Source organism: Chiloscyllium plagiosum, unplaced genomic scaffold (genome assembly GCF_037043375.1).
Source record: "Chiloscyllium plagiosum isolate Xiang-an unplaced genomic scaffold, Cpla_swu_hap1 HiC_scaffold_12, whole genome shotgun sequence".
Classification (NCBI taxonomy): Eukaryota; Metazoa; Chordata; class Chondrichthyes; order Orectolobiformes; family Hemiscylliidae; genus Chiloscyllium; species Chiloscyllium plagiosum.
In genome coordinates, this window is record NW_028270150.1 from 77,559,101 (window position 1) to 77,582,906 (window position 23,806).

A 23,806-nucleotide genomic window follows, 5' to 3' on the forward strand; every position below is an offset into this window, starting at 1 on the left:
AGATTTATCTTCCATTCCCATCACTAACATAGTACACTAGCACATCGATTGCTGGTTTTTCAGTTTTGCACATTGTTTCCGGTGAAAGTTCTGTGCCACCATGATTTATGTCTTGTACGATAACACTGTCCAATATAATTTAGCCAATAAAATACTGTATGGCAGGGAAGTGTTCCATTAGTACTGAAATATATCCTGCACACGTTGCAGTCTTCAAGAATATTGTACTCCATAATATTACTTGAAAAATGTCTTTTGATTTCATCCTGCACCATCGCTCAGATACCCTTAGTCATGAATTATTTTTGTCATGCTGTTTCTTTCACAAACAATTTGTCATGATGAGAACATATCAACGTCATGTAACCCTGGCACTTCATATTATAATGTTAACATTCATGTCAAGATTTTAATTTTTAATTTTATTCTTATTTATCCTTATTCATCTCCTCACCTTATAGGTTTCTTTGTGAAAGGAGCATTCCCTCCCAAGATGTATGTAGGGATGATGGAGCATCAGTCTGCAGCAACTTGCCTTCAAAGGTCATAAGTGTTGTCAGTAAATGATGCAGTCTTTACCTGCAGTTGAAGGAAGTTCCATTGTCACCTCCATTAGGCCATCCCCACTATATTGTTGCAGTGGGGAAACAGTCTTTAATGTGTCTGGGGGAATGGGTGTTGGTCAAGCAGCAGCCAAGTGTCCCTCACACACACACCAGCCCATTATGTTCAGTTGTTAGGGTTTGCAGAGTGGTTTTACTATTTTAGCTCAGTTGGTAGAAATTTATGTCTTCCTTCCCAATATTTTGGTTCCAAGTCCACACAATGCAAATCTCCGTTGGCCTCCCATTTCCCACATTTTCCCAATGTTTACAGTGGACAGGAGGCCCACACCTTTGGGATCTATTGATCAGTGAAGTTGGCACCAGAGAGTCAAGGAAAGGGGGTTCTGTTTCAGAATGTCGGTGAGCATCTGAAGGACTACCAAAAGAAAACAGCCTCTTTGGCAGTTGCCTCTTCCTCCTGTTGCAACAAATGACAGCCCCATCTAGCACAACAGCTCAGGAAAGGGAGCCCAACCTCATTCAAGTTATGGGGTGAAAGTGAGGACTGCAGACGCTGGAGATCAGAGTCAAGATTAGAATGGTGCTGGAAAAGCACAACAGGTCAGGCAGCATCCGAGGAGCAGGAACATCGACGTTTCAGGCAGGAGCCCTTCACGACTAAGTGTATCTGAGTGAAAGGCTCCTGCCCGAAACGTCGATGTTCCTACTCCTCGGATGCTGCCTGACCTGCTGTGCTTTTCCAGCACCACTCTAATCTTGACTCATTCAAATTATACCAAGGCAGAAATAAGATCACGCCCTTAGGAAATCTGCATATCAGGCACTTGTGTCAAAATCATCTCAAATGTATGAAATAGGCACCAATGCTTAGGTCAGCACCTAAACACTGCAATCTCTGTTTCGTTGAACAGCACTAACAGCATGATAAAGCTGCCCACTGTCACTACACAGCTATGTTTCCCAAAATAGAGGGGTCATTGATGGCAGTTGTATGGCCATCTGGGCAGCAGGTGCATTCTGCTCCTAAGCTACTACCATTTGGTATTTCTCAGATGTGTACTGTGATTCACTCCATGCAACCTCCTCAAGTTCTCTAATTGTATCCTCCAGCTTCTTTATAGCTGTGCTGGTGCTTACAAGGGGCAGGACAAATGCTGAATTTTCTCTCTTCCTTGACAACAGACAATAACAACAAGCTCCTGTTCTAAGTTCACAATGATAGGAAAGGGACAGATTTTAGAATGTTGTTTCCAGGTCAGATATTAAAGCAGAATTTTCTTTCAAGATCCAAACAACATGTAACATTTGTATTTTTATGCATGGGTGTGAATGAAAAGAGAACCAGACATAAGATGATTGAGTTTTTGCTTTGGGTGCATCTGGTAATATGACTCAAAATTGCACTCAAACTTGCACAGTCTTTTCAAAGTGAAGTTTTAGTCTAAATTGTCCCTCAAATACATTTCCATAAGTCCAAATGTAAAATCTTACAAGAAACAGTGGATTTGGAGAGCATTTTATAGAAACTGCTTATTTTTATAACGATTTCACTCACACCAACTGACCATTGTTTTAACAAGTGTATCTACTCCATTACCTGTGAGTCATCTGAATTTACATGACCGATCTTCGTATATGTCAAAGTCTGTAAAACTTGTAATGGCTTGAAAATGAACAGGAAGAGCATACTCCATGACTGACTGACTCCAGTCAGTTCCAGTGCAGGCAGCTCTCTCAAATTGGTCAAACTCAGAAAATACATCTTCAAATACTACACACAATGCTTATTTGCTACTAACTCTTTGCTGCTCACTTACCAACAATCTTTAATGACCATAATTCGTTCCTCATGGAGTTTTCACCTCATACTCATATATACTCACAACATTCTAAGAAGCACATCCTCCCTTTTCTCTTGGAACACTTAGCCACTGTGGGACAGGTACACACTCTAACAGAGAACATGGCCAGTGGTGGAGCTGGAAGCATGGAAAACACCTGCTTTCTCTATCACCTCCCCTTCTCTTTTGATTGTCAGGTTTCAGAAAGTAAGCATGCACCATATGCTTGCTCACCTCTTCACACCCTCACCAGCCCACACCATTCCTGCTGGATTTTCTCAATGAATTCCCTGCTTTTTGCCTCTCTGCTGTGCACAAACTGTAACCGAGCCAAGCAGTAATGTAGAAACAAGAAGTAGGAGAGCAAAAGAACAAGAGAAGGGAGAAGAAACTGACAGAGAAACATCATCACTCACAGCAGATACTGACATTATCTATTCTTTAAGCAGGATTGTCTGTTAGGACCCACAGTTCTATATTTTCCTCACTCAAAGTGGATTTCAGAACTATGAAGTTTGGCACTATATTAAACAATAATTTAAGAAAACAAAAGAAAATGATTTTTTTTAGAAAGAGTCATTAATAAAATCAGTATTAAGAGTGCCAAGCAGCAGAGCTAATTTATAAAATCTTTCTTAGCACTTTTGTTTTAAAAAAAAATGAAGCTGGAAAGAGTAAAAGATCAGGTCATCAGGGAATGAATGGATGGAGGCTGAGGCCAAGCTAAGGTGCTGGGTTTAACTAACATTGACCTTGCATTCATCTCTGGTGATGAACATTCTGAGCTGATACCAGTGTAATTCACACAAATGTGGCAGACAGAACTGGGTTGTCTTTTAATCTGAGTGTTCCTCCTTTCCCAGCCTGCTTTGTGGGGAGGGAGGAAGAAGAAAAAGGGGTGTGGCTCAGTCTCAAGATAACTTATATGCATTCTGTCACAGTTTTTCTCCCTCTCTCTCTCACACACACACACACACACACAACAAATGCCATCACCTCTTCTGTCTCAACACACACACACTCTCTCACACACAAAATGATACAATTTCTTTCCAACAAGCACATTCCCTCTCTCCACACAGACATTGACTGTCTCTCTTGCACATGCCCAGACTCAGCTGTATATGAATTTGAAAGATTAATAATAAAGTCTCTGAAGCCCCACCCACCATGATGACACCAGATGGGATCGTGGGCAAAACAGGTTAGGATCTTGGAGGAGTACTCTCTAATGTCCAGGGCCTCTACATAGTCTCTCATATCAACGCACACTCAGTAACTGTGCCAAAAATGCAATAAACTGTTTGTTGCTCAATACAAGAGCCTCTTGTAGTTAGACCTGCAAATTTTGCCCTACCATACAAGAGCAAGGTGACGCTATCGGTCCCTAAAGAGGATGTTGGCAACAAATCTGATGCATGATGAGCAGACTTGGTTAAGCAGCACAAGGTGAACAGTATGGATTTTGTTCAGCTGCCTCATACCATTTGCTGGCAGGAAGTGTGAAGGACTCTCAACATCTGTAGCTTTAAGTCATTTGCTCAAGCAGATAGTCAGCAGCAGGAAGAGTAAAGATTTAAGAACCTTTCAGGAGAAATCTTCCTGATGAGACCCAACAATGAAGGATCTACAGAGAACTATAAAAGCATTTCAGACCTGGTAATACAAAGTTAAAAATCACACAACACCAGGTTATAGTCCAACAGGTTTAATTGGAAGCACACTAGCTTTCACCTGATATCAGGTAATGAAGGAGCGTCGCTCCGAAAGCTAGTGTGCTTCCAATTAAACCTGTTGGACTATAACCTGGTGTTGTGTGATTTTTAACTTTGTACACCCCAGTCCAACGCCAGCATCTCCAAATCAGACCTGGTAATAGTTGTGGTACTCGTATGGTAGTTATCAGCTTCCTGGGAAAAAGGAAATTAAGAACTCCTGAGCAGATGCAGACTGCATCACAGAGCAGTGGTCTATCGGAGTGATCTGGCATTGGGGTTCATTCAGACAGCAAACAACATCAGAGGCTGATGTCTGAATGAACCCCAATGCCGGATCAATTCCTACACATCTGTATCCCTCTAGATTAGATTACATTAGATTAGATTATATTACATTACAATGTGGAAACAGGCCCTTCGGCCCAACACGTCCACACCGACCTGCCGAAGCGCAACCCACCCATACCCCTACATTTACCCCTTACCTAACACTACGGGCAATTTAGCATGGCCAATTCACCTGACCCTGCACATCTTTGGACTGTGGGAGGAAACCGGAGCACCCAGAGGAAACCCACGCAGACACGGGGAGAACGTGCAAACTCCACACAGTCAGTCGCCTGAGTCGGGAATTGAACCCGGGTCTCTGGCGCTGTGAGGCAACAGTGCTAACCACTGTGCCACCGTGCCGCCCACCTACTCATGCATCTGTCCAGACGCATCTTAAATTAATCTACCGTGCCTGCCTCTACCACCTCTGCTGGCAACGCATTCCAGCCACCCACCACCCTCTGTGTGAAGTACTTGCCGTGTGTATCCCCCTTAAACTTTCCACCTCTCACCTTGAAAGCATCTCCTCTCATTATTGAATCCTTCACCCTGGGAGAAAGCTTGTCTCTATCCACCCTGTCTAAACCCTTCATGATTTTGTAAACCTCAATCAGGTCCCCCCTCAATCTCCTTTTTTCTAATGAAAATAAACCTAACCTACTCAACCTCTCTTCATAGCTAGCAACTTCCATACCAGGCAACAACCTCATAAACCTTCTCTGCATCCTCTCCAAAGTGTCCACATCCTTTTGGTAATGTGGCGACCAGAACTGTACACAGGATTCTAAATGCGGCCGAACCAATGTCTTGTACAATTTTAACATGACTTGCCAGCTCTTATACTCAATACCCCGTCCGATGAAGGCAAGCATACTATATGCCTTCTTGACCACTCTATCCACCTGTGCAGCTATCTTCAGGGTACAATGGACCTGCACTCCCAGATCTCTCTGCCCATCAACTTTTCCCAAGGCCTTTCCGTTCATTGTATAATATGCTCTAGAATTAGTCTTGTCTAAATGCATCACCTCACATTTGTCTGGATTGAAATCCATTTGCCACTTTTCCACCCAACTCTCCAGTCTATCTATATCCTCCTGTATTCTTTGACAGTCCCTTATCCTTTCTGCTACTCCACAAATCTTCGTGTCACCTGCAAACTTGCTGATCATACCAACAGTGCCCTCTTCCAGATCATTTATGTATATTACAAACAACAGTGGCCCCAACACTGACCCCTGTGGAACACCACTGGTCACCTTCCTCCATTTCAAGAAACTCCCTTCAACTACTACTCTCTGTCTCCTGTTGCTCAACCAATTCTTTATCCACCCAGCTAGAACACCCTGCATACCATGTGACTTCATCTTTTCCATTAGTTTACAATGGGGAACCTTATCAAACGCCTTACAAAAGTCCATGTATATGACATCAACAACCCTTCCTTCATCTATCAATTGGTCACTTCCTCAAAGAACTCTATTAAGTTGGAAAGGCACAATCTCCCCCACACAAAACCATGTTGTCTATCACTGATAAGCCCATTCTTTTCTAAATATAAATTGATCCTATCCCTCAGTACCCTCTCCAGCAACTTTCTCACCACTAAGTCAGGCTCACTGTTCTGTAGTTACCCGGAATATCCCTACTACCCTTCTTGTACAGGGGGACAATATGAGCAACCTTCCAGTCCTCCGGCGCCTCACCTGCATTTAAGGATGCCACAAAGGTATCTGTCAGGGCCCCAATTATTTCCTCTCTTGCCTCCATCAGTAACCTGGGATAGATCCCATCTGGTCCTGGGGATTTGTCTACCTTAATAACCTCTAGCCTACCCAACACATCTTCCCTACTTATGTCAACTGAAATTAAAGAGAAATTATTGGAGCTGCAGACAGCAGGACCCAGACAGAAAAAGGATAAAGGAAGTAGGATTCATTTCTTAAGGACATAAATAATGGGAGTTATTTAGTAAACCATGATTATAGTGGAGATCATTTATTAAACCTGCAGGCAGTGAGATTCATTCAGTATAGTCACTAAGGAAACAGGAATGATTTATACAGACCACAAGTAGCAGGATTCATCCAGTGGAGCCAGAAAAAAAGGTAGGAATTATCCATTTTGGCTGCAAAACATGTGAAAATACTCCAGTATAGCAGCGTAAAGCAGCTGAATATCTATTACTGCAAAATAAAAGCTATGACAGCATTAGGAAAACCTGGCATTTGAAATTCTGTTTTCAATAAGATTTAATGTCAAAGATATACTAAATATCTTTGGACATCATGGTTAAAAACAATTCTTAAGATCCAGAATAGCTTCCAAATTAAATACTAAATCAGAAGTTGCACAAGTAAATATACTTTTATGTTTCATTGCAAGTATAACTGATGATATAATAGCTTACCAAGGCATAAAAGAAGCAAGAGCTATTTCTGAAGAGGGACGGAAAACCTTGAACACTCACTTCAACCTTCGAACAAATAACATTCTTGCAAGTACAAGACTTAATAGGAGAGTTAAGCATCCAGGAAGATTCTAAATGATTTAATAAATTACGTCTACACCTTAGTGAAGAAGTAACCCATTTCAGTCTCCAGAGGAGAAACACAACTTTGCCACAGGATATTAAAAGAGTCAGTTCAATTCTTAAGGTACAAAACTGCAAGCAGCACGCATGAGAAACCATTACAGTGTGTAGAGTAGATACCACTGTATGGAACAAAGAAGCTTCCCAAGAGCAGATAGCACCAAGCTGAAGAAAATAAATCCTTTCTGGCACATGTCGCACAATAGGACTCATGCAGAATATGTGCTAACATAGGACACACTCATTTAAAAAGCAAAAATCCAAAAAGCTACCCATCCAAAAATGTTAATGAGGTGGACTTGGATATGGCTTTGTGGAAAGTTGAAATTTATGTCAATGGCTACGTCGTAGATTTCAACTTAGACCCTGGAGCAAATATCAGCAGATAGTATTATTAGATAGTGAAGCATTGGCAAGAAAACATTGTCCACAGCTGGCAATAATGCAATCCCATATACTAAGAGGCATAGCACTAGAGATTAAATGTATTTTAAAAGTAACTCTCCAATGTAGGGGATACCAAAGAGTAGTAAACGTAAAAATACTTCACAGATTCTCACTCAAGTATGAATGAATGTCTTGACCTCAATCTTTTTCCAGTTTAAATGGGTTAGTGTCAGAGAATAGCTAGTCAATGAACAATCAATTAAATTATAGCCAGTAGAAGATTTCATAGGGATTCATCAACTCATGGTGAACTCAAACAGAATGCAGAATTCATTGAGATTTGATGTTTTGCAACCATTGATTTACAGGAAAACAGTGCAACCTCTAGTCACCCGAGTTTGTGCTCAACACCCTGCATCGTTTCAACAAGACTTTACTATTTTAAAATCTCTAGCAATAAAAGCTAAAGTTACATTGAGTTTAGTTAAGTTGGTATAAGAATTTTGTTTCGTACGGTCAATATGATTATACGGGATTGGTAGAAATGTTTCCCAAGGTAAGCAACACTGAGGAGAGTTCATACTGCAAATATGAGCAAGTTTTGTGAGGAAGTGCTTGCATTGATAGAGCCAATGAATAATACACCTCACTTAAGCTAATGGACAAATCTTGAACTAATGTAACTCAATGTGCAACACAGCTTGGTGAATAGATAGCTATGACAGATTCAAATCTGATGTTGGATGCTGAGGTGACTTGGAATAGGCAATTTGAAGCAGAATACTTGACTTCCTTATCTTCCCAAGAAAAATTCTCAAAAGCAGTGTCACAGATCATGTTAAGCAAGAATCAATCTTCAAATAGAAGATTTGAGGAAGGGAGCATATTGGCTTAGTAATAATACAACAGCAGACAGCAAATGAAAATGTCCAAACCAATAAGTTGAAGCAAAGAGTCTACATGTACAAATCTATAGGCAGATTGAAAAAATAAATCTGCTGACTCAAATTGAAGATGTGGTGCATATATCTGCATGGAAGCCACCGTTGAGAAGGGAGGAATATTGTCCAATGATTCAGGACACTGCAAAGATGCAAATGCCACTTTTCATCCAGCAAGACATCCTCTACAAAGGAAATCCAAGAAATTAAAGATCCTTCAGTTTAAAAGGATGCACAGACCTCAGACAGTCAAGAGGATCAAAGACAAAGCCTTCTACCCAGCCAACTATCAGTTTTTCAAATCTTAGTGACCAAAAAGGGTGCATTCCAGCTGAACAGTGCAACCTCTAGTACCTAGATTTGTACTCAACACCCTGTGCAGTTTCAACAAGACTACTGTTTTTAAAATCTCTCACTATGAAGATCAAAGTTACATTTGCCTTCACAATTACTTGCTGTGCCTGCATGCTAATCTTATGTTTCATGCACAACACCACCCAGACCTTTCCTGCGACACTCATAAGTATCTCTCCATTTAAATAATAGTCTGGCTTTTGATTCTTCCTTCTAAAGTGCATGACCTTACACTTTCCTACAGTAAACACCATCTGTCATGTTCTTTTCCACTCACCCTACCTACCTATATAGAATCTTACAGTACAAAAGGAGGCCATTCAATGTATCATGCCTGTACCAGCTCCTGAAAGAGTGACCCAACTGGTCCCATTCCACCTACAGATTCCTGTGTCCTCATCACAATATGCCCTCCCATCTATTTTTGTCTAGTCAGCAAATTTGGATACATGACACTCTTTCCCATCTCCAAATCAATTCTTATGGCATTCCACTTGTGATGTCTTTCCAAGTTGAAAAAGATCCATTAAAATCAACACTTCCTTTCATGTGCTGCTAACCCTCAGTCTATGCTGTTGAATTATCCTCCCCCCCATTCTTTGAATTAATTTCTTATGCCAGAAGCTTCTATGCAGCACCCTACTGAATTTCACTCTTCTGAAAATTTAAATGTGCTACTGTACATCTACGAGTTCCACTTTATCAACTCTGTTTGCTGTATCCTAGAAAAACTCATGCAAATTTGTCAATAATGATTTCCCTATCACAAAACTATGTTAACTCTGTTTTATTATGTTAAGTGTTTCTACACACACAGCTATTTCTTATTTAGTAATAGGCTGTAATGTTTCCCCAGTGACAGCTATCAGGCCAACTGGTCTACTATTTCCTGCTTTCTGTCCCCATCCTTTCTTGAACAGGAATAATATATTAACAGTTTCCTAATCTGCTGGAACCCTCATGGTATCCAGTAAGTTCTCGAATATTTTGACCTGTGCCCCCACTCTCTCTGCAGACACATTTTCTAAAGCTCTTGGGTGCAGGCCACAGGTCCTGGCAACTTGTCTGCCTTTTGTGCTGCTTGTTTTTCAAATAATTTGTCCCTCATGATAGAACTGCTCCAAACTCTTTCCTTCCGTTAGCACACCTTGTTTATCTGTTATCTTTGGGATGTTTTTTATGTCCTCCACTGTGAAGACCATTGCAAAATATTGGCCTATATTATCTGACCTTTCCATGTACCCCATTTTCAGTTTCCCCAGTTGCATCCTCCAAGGCTCCCATACATTTCTTTCTTTCTTTTCATATACCCATAGAAGCTTTGTTTTTGTATTTGTTGCCAATTTGCTTTCAATGTCATTTTTCTCCATTTTTATTAATCGTTTTTGGTCATTTACTGCTTTTTCACACAAAAAAAATTCCCAAACCACTGGCCTATCACCTGTTTTTGTCATTGAGTAAGCCTTAGTTTTTTGATTTTTTTTCCTACTCTCTACTTATACCTATTGTGGGGCTGATGGTAGGAACCTATTGGAAAGCTTGGCTTAGTGAGAGAAGGAAAGGAGGAACATAACAGCGGCAGTTCAATAGTTGGTCTCAATTTTATTTACAAAAGAGTCCATGAACTTCTTGAATTTGTTATTGGATATAAGAATGGAGCAGGCAGAGGAAATGACTTGAAGGAAATGTTTGGTGCTAGAGAAAAGATGTTGCAGGTTATCTTCACAATCACAGATAGTATTAGATTCATGGTCCACTTTAGCCGTGTAAAACAGCATCTGGTAGTGCTGAATGTAGTCTAGTCAGAGCCAGTGATGAACAGTCAACATGCACATCATCTACATTCAACTCAGTATTCCTGAGACTTAAGAGAGTGAATGTAAAGGATTTAGGAGGAGAAAAGGTAGTATGGGAAAGAGTAAGGGATTTTCTGGAGATTAGAGCATCTAATGTAGAGAGAAGGGATGCTTGATCACTGTGAAAATATGGTCAAAAACTGGAAAATTGGAAGACTGAAAGTGATATGGAGGAGTTTGTAGATGTAGAATAAAGTGTGGTTTGAAGCAAGAAAGAAGATATGAGTGGGGTGATAGACACTGATGTGGTTTGAGATAGCCGTATTTGTGATTGGATGATTCCAGAGAAGTCATATGGGCTGGCAAGATTGAGAGCTGACGGTGAATATGGGTAGGAGCTGAATGGGTGGGGCGGGGGGAGAAGAGAAATGAGGACAATGACTTGACAGAAGAGGGGGAAATGTGAACTCTGATGGAGGGCAAAATGACTGAGGATAATGAATTAGCCAATTTAAGGGATGAAGGAGATATCTTGGTAAGAAACATGAGATAGAATGTGTATTGGTGATAAAAACATTGAATATTAAAGGAGAGATGGGAGTGTTAATAAAAGACGATAATGTGAGAGAAGGACAGAGGTAACAGAAGAGCTAAAGGGATGGGGTGGCTGCTGTGAGATTTAATGATGAGAAATTCTGCACCAACGCAGAGTGGGCAGATCAGCCGTGAAAAGAATTTCAGCTGAGATAGCAACAATAAAGGGAGAGACAACACCACCTGTAAATCTAGCTACAGTCCAGACCATGATATCTTCAATAGGACCTAGAATGTATGGATGCTATTCAAAAGTGAACATTATGGAAGGGCCAACAGGTCAGGGTGAGCAGTGGTAGCATCAGAGGGTGGTTTCATCCAGAAGTGTGCAGTATAGCAACTTTAAACCGATTTGCTGCTCTTGCGTTGAATGCCAAATTAGTCCTGTTTTGTGATTGGCCTGTATGTATGAGAAATGTGGGTTTGTATTGCTGCTTTAATATTAGGGAAGATTTGTGACCAGGATATGCAAGACTCACATTGGCTATTTTATAATTTGCTTTGAAATCTAGCTAGCAGTGGTAATAAGACGAAATGAAGAGCATTGGTGCCATAACACAGTCAAAACTGCTTTCTTCAATCCACAGTCGACAAGAAATCCATCAGCAGAAATGGGTTTTCCTGAAGGGTTTTTGATAAACACAAAGTACAATACGCTTGCTGAGCATTGTGGCAGAGATGTGAAAAGCAATATCCTTGGCTGTGCTCCAAGGAATTCTGCAGCTTGTAATTAAGATTGCAATTATTTTCTTTGGTTGCGTAGTCATGGTGCATTGAGATGGGTATACAGTGAGTGAGTATACAATCTATATGTTCTTCTGCCCATGCACATATATTATTAATCAAATTCATAACTGTGGAGAAGTTGATCTTATTTTCATTGTGTCTGACTCTTCCCACTGAATCACCGTTATTACTAAAAATATATATATATATTGCATAATTGGAACAAGACTTCTTGATTTCTAAAAGGCAATTAATGCCCAGGGAATTATTATTGCACTTTTGCAATAAGCAAGCTTACTACTTTAGGGGGCTGCGGAATAAAGTGATTACCCCATCATATGCACAAATGCGTGAAAGCATTGTATAAGCACTACAGCTGGTTAGAGCTAAATACGGCCCAACTGTGAGTTCCGATTTGCTTGTGTGCTATTGATTATTCTGCTTCCTGAAGCTTACAGAACATGTAATTTGTGTTCTAAATCTCATGGGCCTCAGAGTTAATGAATGTACAAAGACTTAAGGGTCTCCGATATTAATCTGCACAAAGAGCTTCTTGGGCCTCAGACCATGGTTAATCTGCTTATGAAAGTTCATTGAACAGGATGGCCCAGAAATTATGCCAGGGGTATTAATATATGACTTTTTAACTTGCTGGGTTTGAAATTCCTTCTCTTATATTTAACCTAGTTAAAATAAATGTTATGTTTTTGTTAAAAAGATGGAAAGAGGAGTTTCAGATCAGTCTATTAGATATTTGAATAGCAATAAGATTTTGGTTTTTCAAGTCACATGTGCCCAACATAGGAACTGACTATTTATAAGTTATTTTCAGGTAATTTATCAAGAAGCAACAGTTTAGGTTTGATGCATTAGCTAAATTGAAAGGAAAAGTATGAAACCCATTTCAATATTGCAACATGTAACTCTAGACATCCATTTATTTGTCTCACATCAATCTTGTAGATCTTTTAAGTTGCTTTGTATTTGGTGAAACTTATCAAATGCAATCATAGATCCAGTTTTAGTCCTCCTATGAAAGTTACACATTGGACAGCAGATAATTTGCAGTAAATTAGTTGCATAGTGTAGGATCATCTTGGGTAAGGACAGAAAGTAATCTTTTGATTTCCCGAGATCAAAAAGAATTAGTTGACACACCATTTTTATTTCTTCAATTAATTCCAAGGAGATAAAAATCAAAGCTTTTATTTTAAATAGTACAAGTGTTAAAAATGTTTATGTAATTACAATGAGGAAAAGTCAAAGGATGTTCATTTGGGATTCATCTAATCACTTCTTCGATAAACGCACCATCTGATACAACAGCAAACCATCACCGTCGATATTTTTAAATTAATCTGTTCAGGTAAGTTACTTCTGGGGCAAGTTAGGACTTGAACTCAGCCTTCTGGCTCAAAGGTAGGGGCACTACCCCAAAAACCCCTAAACTAGATATAAGGCTGCTGCCTTAGACTCTGCTCTGTGCGAGGTTGGATTGGTTTCAGTTGGTCAGGACTGTAAGTAATGGCTAATGGTTTGTTTAGACATTGTTAGCCTGAGATACTGCTTGCTGAATCTATTTGACATGGAAATAACAAACATGTACTAGCAAAGACAAGGAAACTTTTAGAAGCACATTTGCAACTTTCTGTGGAGTAATTAAATAACAACACATCGTGTTTTTAACATAATAGAACATCCCAAGATACTTCACAACAACATTATTCCAAAAATTGACAATGACAGAGATATTAGGGCAGATGATAAAATGCTTAGTCGAAGAGGTCAGTTTTACAGACTGGTTAGAGACGTAGAGATGTAAAATTGTTTAGGGAAAGAATTTCAGAGCAGATGCAATCTAGGCAGCTGATAGTTTGACAAGCAATTGTGGAGCAAATAAAAATTGGGGCTGTACAAGAGTCATGGGGATCTTGAAAAGCCTGGGGTACTGGACGAGGTCTCAGGGAGAGCGACAGCAATACCACGGAGGGATTTGAACACGAAGATGAAGATTCTACATTCAGTGTTACCAGATTTGCAAGAGGACAGAGCATGGGTTAGGATAGCTGCAGCAGTGTTGAATGAGCTTAAATTTATGGAAAATGGTAAGTTGGAGCTTAACCTGGAAAGCATTGAAGTAGGCTGGAAGAAATAAAGACATAAGATGGGTACTGCGATACAAGTAAGCCTGAGAAAAGTGCAGACAGGCATTGTTACCGATTTGAAAATAGATAGAAAGTTTATGGAGTCAGAAGCCCACCTGAGGGTGATACTGATTGCTTTATTATTGTATGTTTTGGATTGTGTGAACTTCAGAACTTTGTGAAACACATTAATCACTGAAACCACAATAATGTACACATGTAGGTTTTAAAGTTTTTATTGCTTGAATTAACTTATTTACAATAAACTTATGTTTGAATTTATTTGCAGGCAGGCTTTCATTAGTCTATAAGAAATCAACAAGAGCTCAGTCTTGTCAAATTACAATGTCTTCTGTTTTGAGTTGTCCGTCACAAACTGTGACGAAAATGTAGAATGGTGCCACTACAATCAGCAAACACTGTGTAACCTTAAGTATGTCAGCCTCATTCTAGAATATGAAACTTGTTTCTGAAAAAGAGAAAAGCTTTCTTTAGTTGAGATTCGAAAAGTATATTGTCAACCTAATTGGCCATTGTCATCACTAAATTGTTAAGCTGTTGTTACATATCCATTAACGAAAAAACTACCTTGACATGTAAAATTACTCAGTTTCCATATGTGATGTTGAAATGCGCCTTCAGTTTTTCACATACCATCTACAGAACTAGCACTGATTGCTTTATTATTTTGATCACCTTTTTGAGGGTAATAGGGGATGGTCAATCAATGCTGACCTTGCCAGTGGACACCCACATCCTGTGAAAGATTAGATTCCCTGAAGCGTGGAAACAGGCCCTTCAGCCCAACAAGTCCACACTGACCTTCTAAAGAGTAAACCATCCAGACCCATTTCCCTTTGAGTATTGGCAATTTAGCATGGCCAATTCACCTGACCTGCAAATCTTTGGGCTGTGGGAGGAAACCATAGCACCCGGAGGAAACCCATGCAGACACAGGGAGAACGTGCTACCTCCACACAGACAGTCGCCCAAGGTAGGAATTGAACCCAGGTCTCTGGAGCTGTAAGGCAGCAGTGCTAACCATTGAGCCATCGTGCCGCCCCTTCAAAAGTTGCTCATGTTCAATGTATTTGTTGTTGTAGGCAGAATGTTTGATTAAGAAGAGTGATAGGAGTTTCTGGGGATAATTTGGGAGACATAGTAAAAATTTATCCCCAGGAAGAAGAAACATATTAAGGGGGAGGAAGAAGCAACCATGGCTGACCAGGGAGGTCAGGAACAGCATAAAAGCAAAAGAAAAAGCAAACAAAATGGTGAAGATTAGTGAGAAACCAGAGGATTTGGAAGCCTTTTAAAACCTACAGAAAACTAAAAAGCAGTGAAGGGTGGAGAAGATGAGATATGAGGGTAAGCTAGCGAGTAATATAAAATAAGATTGCATGAGTTATTTTTACATATATAAAAGATGAGAGAAAGGCGAAACTTGAAATTGGACACTGGAAAATGAGCCAGAGAAATAGTAATGGAGAACAAAGAGCTAGCAGAAGGACTGAAAAGGCACTTTGCAAGAGACTTCTTGGAGGAAAACACCAGTAGCATACGAGAACTTCAACAGAGTCAGGCGGCAGAGGTGAGTGTAGTGGCGAAGGAGAAGGTGCTGGCGAAGCTGAAAGTTCTGAAGGTGGATGAATCACCTGGATTAGATGGGCAATACCACCGAGCTCTGAAGGAGCAAGCTGGGGAAATTGTGGAGGCATTGGTGGTGATTTTTCAAGAATCACTGGAGTCAGGGATGGTCTCAGAGAACTGGAAACCGACCATTGAAATACCCCTGTTGAAGGAGGGAAATTATAAGCCAGTTAGCCTGATCGCAGTTGTTAGTTAAATCGTAGAGTCCATTTTTAAGCGTGAGATTGCAGAGTACTTGGAAATGCATGGTAAAATAGTGCTGAATCAGCACTACTTCATCAAAGTAAGGTCAAACCCAGTAAGTCTGTTAGAATTCTTTAAGGAGATGTTGTGAAACTTGAAGGGGTTCAGAAAAGATTTACAAGGCTGTTGCCAGGGTTGGAGGATTTGAGCTTTAGGGAGAGGTTGAATAGGCTAGGGCTGTTGTCCCTGGAGCATCGGAGGCTGAGGGGTGACCCTATAGAGGTTTACAAAATTATGAGGGGTATCGATAGAGTAAATAGGCAAAGTCTTTTCCCTGGGGTCAGGGAGTCCAGAACTAGAGGGCATAGGTTTAGGGTGAGAGGGGAAAGAGACACAAGAGACCTACGGGGCAACTTTTTCACACAGAGGGTGGTACATGTATGGAATGAGCTGCCAGAGGATGTGGTGGAGGCTGGTACTCTATGACTGTATGAATGTTAAAGTGGAGTCGGTGGGCAAAATGGGCTAATTCTGCCCCTATGCCTTCTGATCATTGGCACTTGATGCCAGATTTGTGAAAATTATGACCAACTCTTATTGATCTGCGACGCTTAGGTATTTTATTGTGGGGTGATTCCCTGAAAGAGGAAACGGCAAGTGTGATGAAGTAGTGGGGGTGAGGGCTGTGATGAGAGGTCTTAACAAATTGATGCATAAACTTTGGGAAGGATCACCCATTAGCCCCACTACAGGTATAACTAGAAAGTAAGGAAAACACAAAGTTACAGAATAAAATTGAAAGTTAAAGTAAAATCTATAAAGAAAACAGGATATATTGTATTTCTATGTTGATGGCAGTTTCTGAATAAAATCACTCAGAACAATTTGTTACATTTTTATGCTGTAATGCAACTGTTCCAATGGACTGTAAGATGGTTTGTAGTTTAACACTTTTATAACATTGATGTCAAGTACATAACTAATACCATGAGCTATTTCCAGTGCCAGAATTTTCTTCCCTGTTTCAGTCTCCCAAGTCGGCCTTTATGAGTGCAGCCAAGAAGGCCAGGTTGAAGTCCAATCCTGTAAAAGTTCGCTTTTCCGAGGAGGTCATTATAAATGGGCAGGTCCCGGTAAGTGGAGACAATGCTGACATGGTACATTTAGTCGATGTGTGGGACATTAGCACCTGCCACTGAGCTGTACAGCGTTGTGGCCAAGAATGTCATTTGGTTTGTTTGTGTCATCAACTCCAAGTCTAGTTCCAACACTGATTGCTCCTGAACTACAGGTATTTAGTGAGTTTTGTGTCTTCCTTATTTCTAAGATTTTACTTACTGAGAATTATGTTGAATTTACAACACAGCAACTGGCCATTCAGACCAACTTAGTCTCTATTGGCAGATTATGCTCCACCTGAGACACTTCGTACACTACATCTTCCCATCCCAGCAGGATAGAGGCAGTCCTCAGTTGTGAACAGGTTCCATTCTTGAGTATATTCCCAAGTCAGTTTGCACATAAATCAAAACAAATTGGAATAATGTAAAATAGCCATTCGTAAGTACAAAGATCTTTAAAATTTGTATTGATATTCCCCTGTATGGGATCTTGTTTGTAAGTATGAGCATTCGTATGTTACATGTTTGTAAACTGGGGACGACCCGTAAGCTTAACATGAAGCCTTTACATCCTGGTAAAATATGTAAGCAAACAAAACATATCAGATCAGCACTAATCAGATGGTTACAAAGTTATTGTGGAACGTTACTTCTTTTTAACATGTTTCCTACATATTAGAGGATGAATCAGTCAAGCATATTCTTCTACATAAATCAATATTTCCACATGAAATATTTGTTCCAATAGTGGTTACGCTGGCTAACATGTTGTGCATTATGTCATTTGGAAAAATGGATGAACTTTAAACATATTTTTATTTAATCACAGATATATAGTCTGTTGGAAGCAGAAAATCCAAAAGCTGCAATAAAGTCATCAGTCATCAGTCAATGTCCAGATTTTACTAAAGGAAAAGGATATTTGTCATGTTCACTACAACTTAAAAATTTATGTTGAAATCGTGTCCCATCTGCTAAAAAAAAAGTCAAAATCAAAGGAACCCATTTAGTTCATTATCTCTACAGAGTATATTTTTTAATATACTGCAACCAGTGCAAAGCTTAATGTGATTAAATAGCATTTTGGACTTTTGAACACAACAAATCATGTGCCTGAATCATAGCCCACACATTTTTCTATTCACTAATTAAACTGAATTGGTGAGAAACTGTGTGGGTGACATTCTTGGAACAATGATCTCTGATTTCCTGTTCTGTTATTTTCATCACACCAAGCCAGATTTAAGCACCAAGTTAAATTTATGCCAATATACAAATCTGTTTTATGTATTACATATATTACAATTATATCTCAATATTCTTTTTAGCCACAGAGTCTTGTAACAACTGGATGTTTTAAATTGGTTGGATTTTAAAATGGCAAGAGCCATTAAAGGACCTAATTACTTCTTTACACTCAATGATTCTGTCATTATCCAAAAACCAGGCTGCTGCAAATCAGGAGAGTAGGTTACCATCAAACGAACAAATTGCTGAACTTGGTCTGCTGCTATGAAAGAGGGCTTGGACTGTCATCTACTATTAGATTAGATTCCTTACAGTATGGAAACAGACCATTTAGCCCAACAATTCCACACCGACCCTCCGAAGAGTAACCCACCAAAACCCATTCCCCTACCCTATATTTAATCAAACTAATACACCTAACACTATGGGCAATTTAGCATGGTCAATTCACCTGACCTACACATCTTTGGATTGTGGGAGGAAACCCACACAGACATGGGCAGAATGTGCAAACTCCACACAGGCAGTCACCTGAGGCTGGACTCGAACTGGGTCCCTAGCGCTGTGAGGCAGCAGCGCTATCCACTGAGCCACTGTGCTGCCCCTATTAGTAACTCTGCACCCTCAGTCCAAAGTGCAATACTTTGTTGGTCCTGACTCAGATACCAGTTATACTCTCACAACTCTAAAACACCAAAAAGATAAACAGTTCAAAAATTCAACACTCAACATTACAGTTTCATTTTCGGATTTGGCCTCAGGATCAGTTATGCATCGCCTCCAGTCCAAATTCCAGTTTCAGGGATAGTTATTTAAAAGTCCTGTCTAGTTTCAGGGTCCGTTGTACTCATACCCTGCTGTTTGGAGCTGACCCCTGTGTTACATCCTGATTTAGCATCTTGGATTTTACTCACATTGGACTTAATTGCCTCACCTAATCTTTTGGAGCCACTGTCTCCCATTCAATGCCTCAGCCCCTCCCTTCCTGCCTGGCACATCAATCAAGTCCCTATGCTATCCGTGTACATTCCAGTGATTCCTGGGAATTGCAGAACAAAGCAATTCTAGATCCGTCACAACATCATATTCAAGTTATCTGTCCCCTCTTCTCAATCTGGCAGCACAGTTGCTTGCTTTTCCTTGTTTCACCACTCCTCGCTCTCTTCTTTTCCAAATTGCAGTTCAATATCTGTCTTGGGCCTCAGGCTTTTGTTTGAAGAATATTTTCCCACCAACAGATCGGAACGCTTTCGTCTCTATCTTCATACTTTTCAAAGAGTACAAAATATCTGCTTTCAGTAAATCAGGGAAAGGCAAGAAATTGACTGCACAAAGACCCACTAGAAAACAGGTAGTACAGCAAACATAGGAAATAACAGTAACAGAAGGAATTGGATTGATAAATAAAAAAACTAGCAAAGACAATTAGGAGAAAGAGCAAGCAACAGTCAGAAAGCAAAGATAAAGGCAGAAATGAAGACACACAAATGTTAAAGTAGGAGAGAAATCAATAGATAAAAGTACAATTCCTATTTTTCATTTTGAGTAATGACACAGCAGGTCAATGCATGCTTATTTAATTTTAACAGTAGAGAAATCTCTCTGATTTATTCCAGGAATAGATCTTACACAAATTATTTTCTGTAGATTTATGGTGAAAGTATATTCTAAATTGAAACAGAGTAATGTAAGGAACATTTCACAGTTCAGTGTACTTGCTGGAGATAATGAGGAAAAAAATGCAATAATGTTCCTGCAGAAATGCCATTGTAGTCGAGAAAAGGTTAGATTGTAATATGTCTGCCTTGTCTGTTCACAGGACACTGTCAAAGATAATTCCCTGCTGTTCATGCCAAATGTGTTGAAAGTTTATCTTGAGAATGGACAAACTAAATCTTTCCGATTTGACAACAGTACAACAATGAAGGTAAGTCTATGCCTACAGTCAAGACTGCATTCAGACAGGGCTGAATATGTTTTCCAATAGCTTTGCAGATAAAAAGACTTGAGTGCATCAAAATATTTAGATTCTCAGGTATTTTATAATAATTGATCCTGTGTCCTAACACTTGACCGCTGAACGTATACAACAGAAGCTCTGAATGAGCTATATAAATATTTGCAGTTCCCTCTAGTGGTGTGTGCTTTGAGCTGAAACAGTTCTAATCTTAGAATAGCACACTGTGTGGTTACTGAACATTTTAATTATTAAGAGGCCTTTTTTTTCAGTTTTGCATTACAGAGGCAAGAAATATCAGTTTTGAGATTATAACAAATTAACTTCGTGTATTTGGACAAGTAATAACTGTCGGTTCCATTACAATGTGGCCCAGTGCAAAGTAAACACTATCTGCTCAAACTTCGAAACGGTATTTAATCCCAGCCTGAAAAGTACTTCTCCTGATGCACAAAGAGAGCCTTTTCCAAGTCTTCATTTTCTATGTTCACCAGTAACTGGCCTGAGGTTGATTTTAATCTTGTCTCATGCATGGTATTTACAACTACCAAGAAGAGAAGAGTTGGACAACATTTTAATAAGTGTGAAACAAAATAGAAATTGCTGGAGAAACTCATTAGGTCTGATCTGTTCTGATGAGGAGTCACCAGTCTCAAAAGACCAACTCTGTTTTTCTTCCTATGGACCTGCTGTGAGTTTCTCCAGCAAATTTTGTTTGGGTTTCAGATCTCTAGCATCTGCAGTTCTTTGCTTTATTTTAAAATGCATTGTCAATACTCCCTGTCATGAATGGAGGCTATTCTTGTGGGGGGAATGGGTGTCTCACAAGTCATGCATCGTTGTAACAGGCTTTTCGGTCCAACACGTCAATGCTGGCCAACAGATACCAAACTACACTCATCCCATTTCCCTGCACATGTTCACTATGCCCTGGCATTTTAAGTGCTCCTCCAGGCTTCTTAAATGTTGTGAGAATAAGTTCATCCAATACCCTTTTAGGCAGCACGTTCCACATTTCCACAACTTTCGGGATGGTAAAAATACTTTGCTCAGATCACCTCTAAACCACTTGCTGCTCAGCTTAAACTTGTGCCCTCTGGTTCAGATATGCCTGCCATTGAGAAACGATTCTCATGATCTACTCTGTCTCTGCCTTTCATAATTTTATACATTTCAGTCAGATTTCCCCCCCACCACCAGCACCAGCCTTGACTGCAACAGGGAAAACAAACCCAGCCTATGCAGTCTGTCCCCATAACTGAGACTTTCCATCCCAGACAACATCCTGGTGAATCTCTTATGCACTCCCTCCAGGGCTATTGCCCTCTGATAGCGTGGCAACCAGAATTGCACACAGTGTTCCAACTTTGACCTAACCAATGTTATACAAATGTTTTACCAATGTCTTGTGAGGGAGATTGGTGTGGGATGGTGGAATGGGGTTGGCATGGGAGCATGTAAGACTCGTGCCACAAGTTAAATCCACATCTCAATGGCTGGATGCCACTGCAGCAGGACATATTTTTTTATCTTCCCTTTTGATAAACTGCAATTCGTGGAGAGTGAGATCTAAACAGACATTTAAAACATGTTTATTGAAAAGAAGCTTTTGGCTGTTTGCATGCTGGATGTACAGATCTAGGCCACTGGATGTTTTCAAGGAGGAGTTAGATATCGTTCTTAGGATAATGGGATTAAAGGGTATGGAGAGAATGTGGGAACAAGGTACTGGGTTGGATGAGCAGCCATGATCATCTTCAATGGCACAGCAGGCTTGGAGGGCCGAAGGGCCTATTCCTGCTCCTGGTTTCGATGTTCATCAGAGCACAGAGGATACAATCATTTAATTCAGCAAGGAGGTACCAACTTAACTAGAAGCGTTTGCTAAAACATTCCCTTTTCAAGAATAAGCAGACTACATCAGGGAGTCAAAGTACTTGTACTTCTCATCGCTGTGACAGAACTGTGCAATAATTGGTCTGGTTTTTCTCTTCTGCAAACCAGAAGGACAATTTGTGAAGGCAATGTCTCATCTCAGTCCACTTTTTTAAAAAGCTGCTCAATTTGCTGAATGGCTCTTTTTATTTAAGAAAGCGAGGAAGGATAGTAGGGAATGAATTCGACATTGAAGGACAACGGAGGGAAATGGCAAATGCGACCTGCCAGAAAATGTAAGGCTCTGTTATTGCAAACTTCCTGTCTGCTGATGTTGGGCATTGCTGCTGAAGCCAGGAAATCAGACTACATCTGTTCTCCCCGTGTCTGCGTGGGTTCCCTCTGGGTGCTCCAGTTTCCTCCCACAGTCCAAAGATGTGCAGGTCAGGTGAATTGGCCATGCTAAATTGCCCGTAGTGTTAGGTAAGGGGTGAAGGTAGGGGTATGGCGGGTCGGTGTGGACTTGTTGAGCCGAAGGGCCTGTTTCCACACTGTAAGTAATCTAATCTAATCTAATTTATCTGTAATCCATCAAACCCAGACACCAGTACAAGCAGAATATTGTTTGCAGTTGCCATAGCATTTTGCCATTGAGATGTGGATTTAATTTAGGAGACACATTTGCTCGGCCCTGCTCAAACCCACATCTCCCCCAGGAGGCGCCTCCTCAAAACAATAGGCTTCGCTGTTGACTGAAAGGACAGAGTTTTCTGTGCCCACCTGGCGGCGGGGGGGGGCGATTAGGTTGTGAGGCAGGGGCACGGATTGCATGTGCAGGTTCAGAATGAACTCTGTATCTTCCTTCTGCACACAGTACTATCAGCAATAGAGAAATTGGTGATTTGAATGTTCACTGGGCACCAAAAGTGACCGATTAGGGTAACATTTGGCCTCCATGGGCATTTTGCACATCAGGAGAGCCCACTGTCACCTGGGGTGAGTGCTGGGTGAAACGTGTCAGCCTCCCAGGTAGTTTCACCAGACATCCCCTAATTCACAGGCTCTCCGTGGGCCACAGAGAGACCCCCACCCCACCTCACCCACCCATCACCACCTCTGAAAGCAGTAGCCTCCCTCATGGCAACATTGCAGCTGTGACTCACTTAACCCACTGATCTGCACCAAACATTGAAATTTGCCAAGCCCTTTGCTTGCTTGACCCCGGCATTCCTGAATCCAGTTGCCAACGGTGGCATTTTTCAGGCTCCGCAGATACTGCCCCTCTGAATTGAATCGAATTTGTTTTATGGTCACACGTACTGAAAAGTTTACAAGTCACCACATTACGCACCATCTGAGGTGGGACTGGCAGAACTTGGGGGCAGACTCTCAATTGGTCACCAGTGACAGTATAACTTTCCAATCCACCAGCCACCAGAGCAAGCCCCCTCCCATTCTCAGCCCCAGTGCTAGGCCGTCCCCATTAATAGTAAAATTTAACCGCTGGGATTTGACTGTGGAACTTTAAAATTCACAGTTAACAATATACTGGTTTGATGCAGTATCATTCCAAAGACTCTATAAATATGTTATTTGTGACTGAAAATCATTTGCAATTCAACTTTATTGCTGTTGTGCACAAAATAAAATGAAATATACTTACTCTAAAACACGGTTAGAATAGAAAATACAAAGATGTGTTTGCACCTAAATATTATGATAAAAGAAGGCCCAAACCTATATTTCTCATCTTCTCTGCATAGTATTTTCCTCCTATTTGGA

At 40.5% G+C, this 23,806-nt stretch overlaps 1 protein-coding gene across 3 annotated transcripts in view; it reads left to right on the top strand.

The window, feature by feature from the left end:
* Positions 1-23,806, top strand: part of frmpd4 (FERM and PDZ domain containing 4) — a 646,818-nt gene that overhangs the window by 560,029 nt on the left and 62,983 nt on the right. For all 3 annotated transcript variants that reach the window (XM_087992956.1, XM_087992958.1, XM_087992957.1), the window contains exons 6-7: positions 16,852-16,956; positions 20,012-20,119. In XM_087992956.1, coding sequence (XP_087849082.1) covers positions 16,852-16,956; positions 20,012-20,119 — 213 coding nt within the window. The remainder of the gene's footprint in view (positions 1-16,851; positions 16,957-20,011; positions 20,120-23,806) is intronic.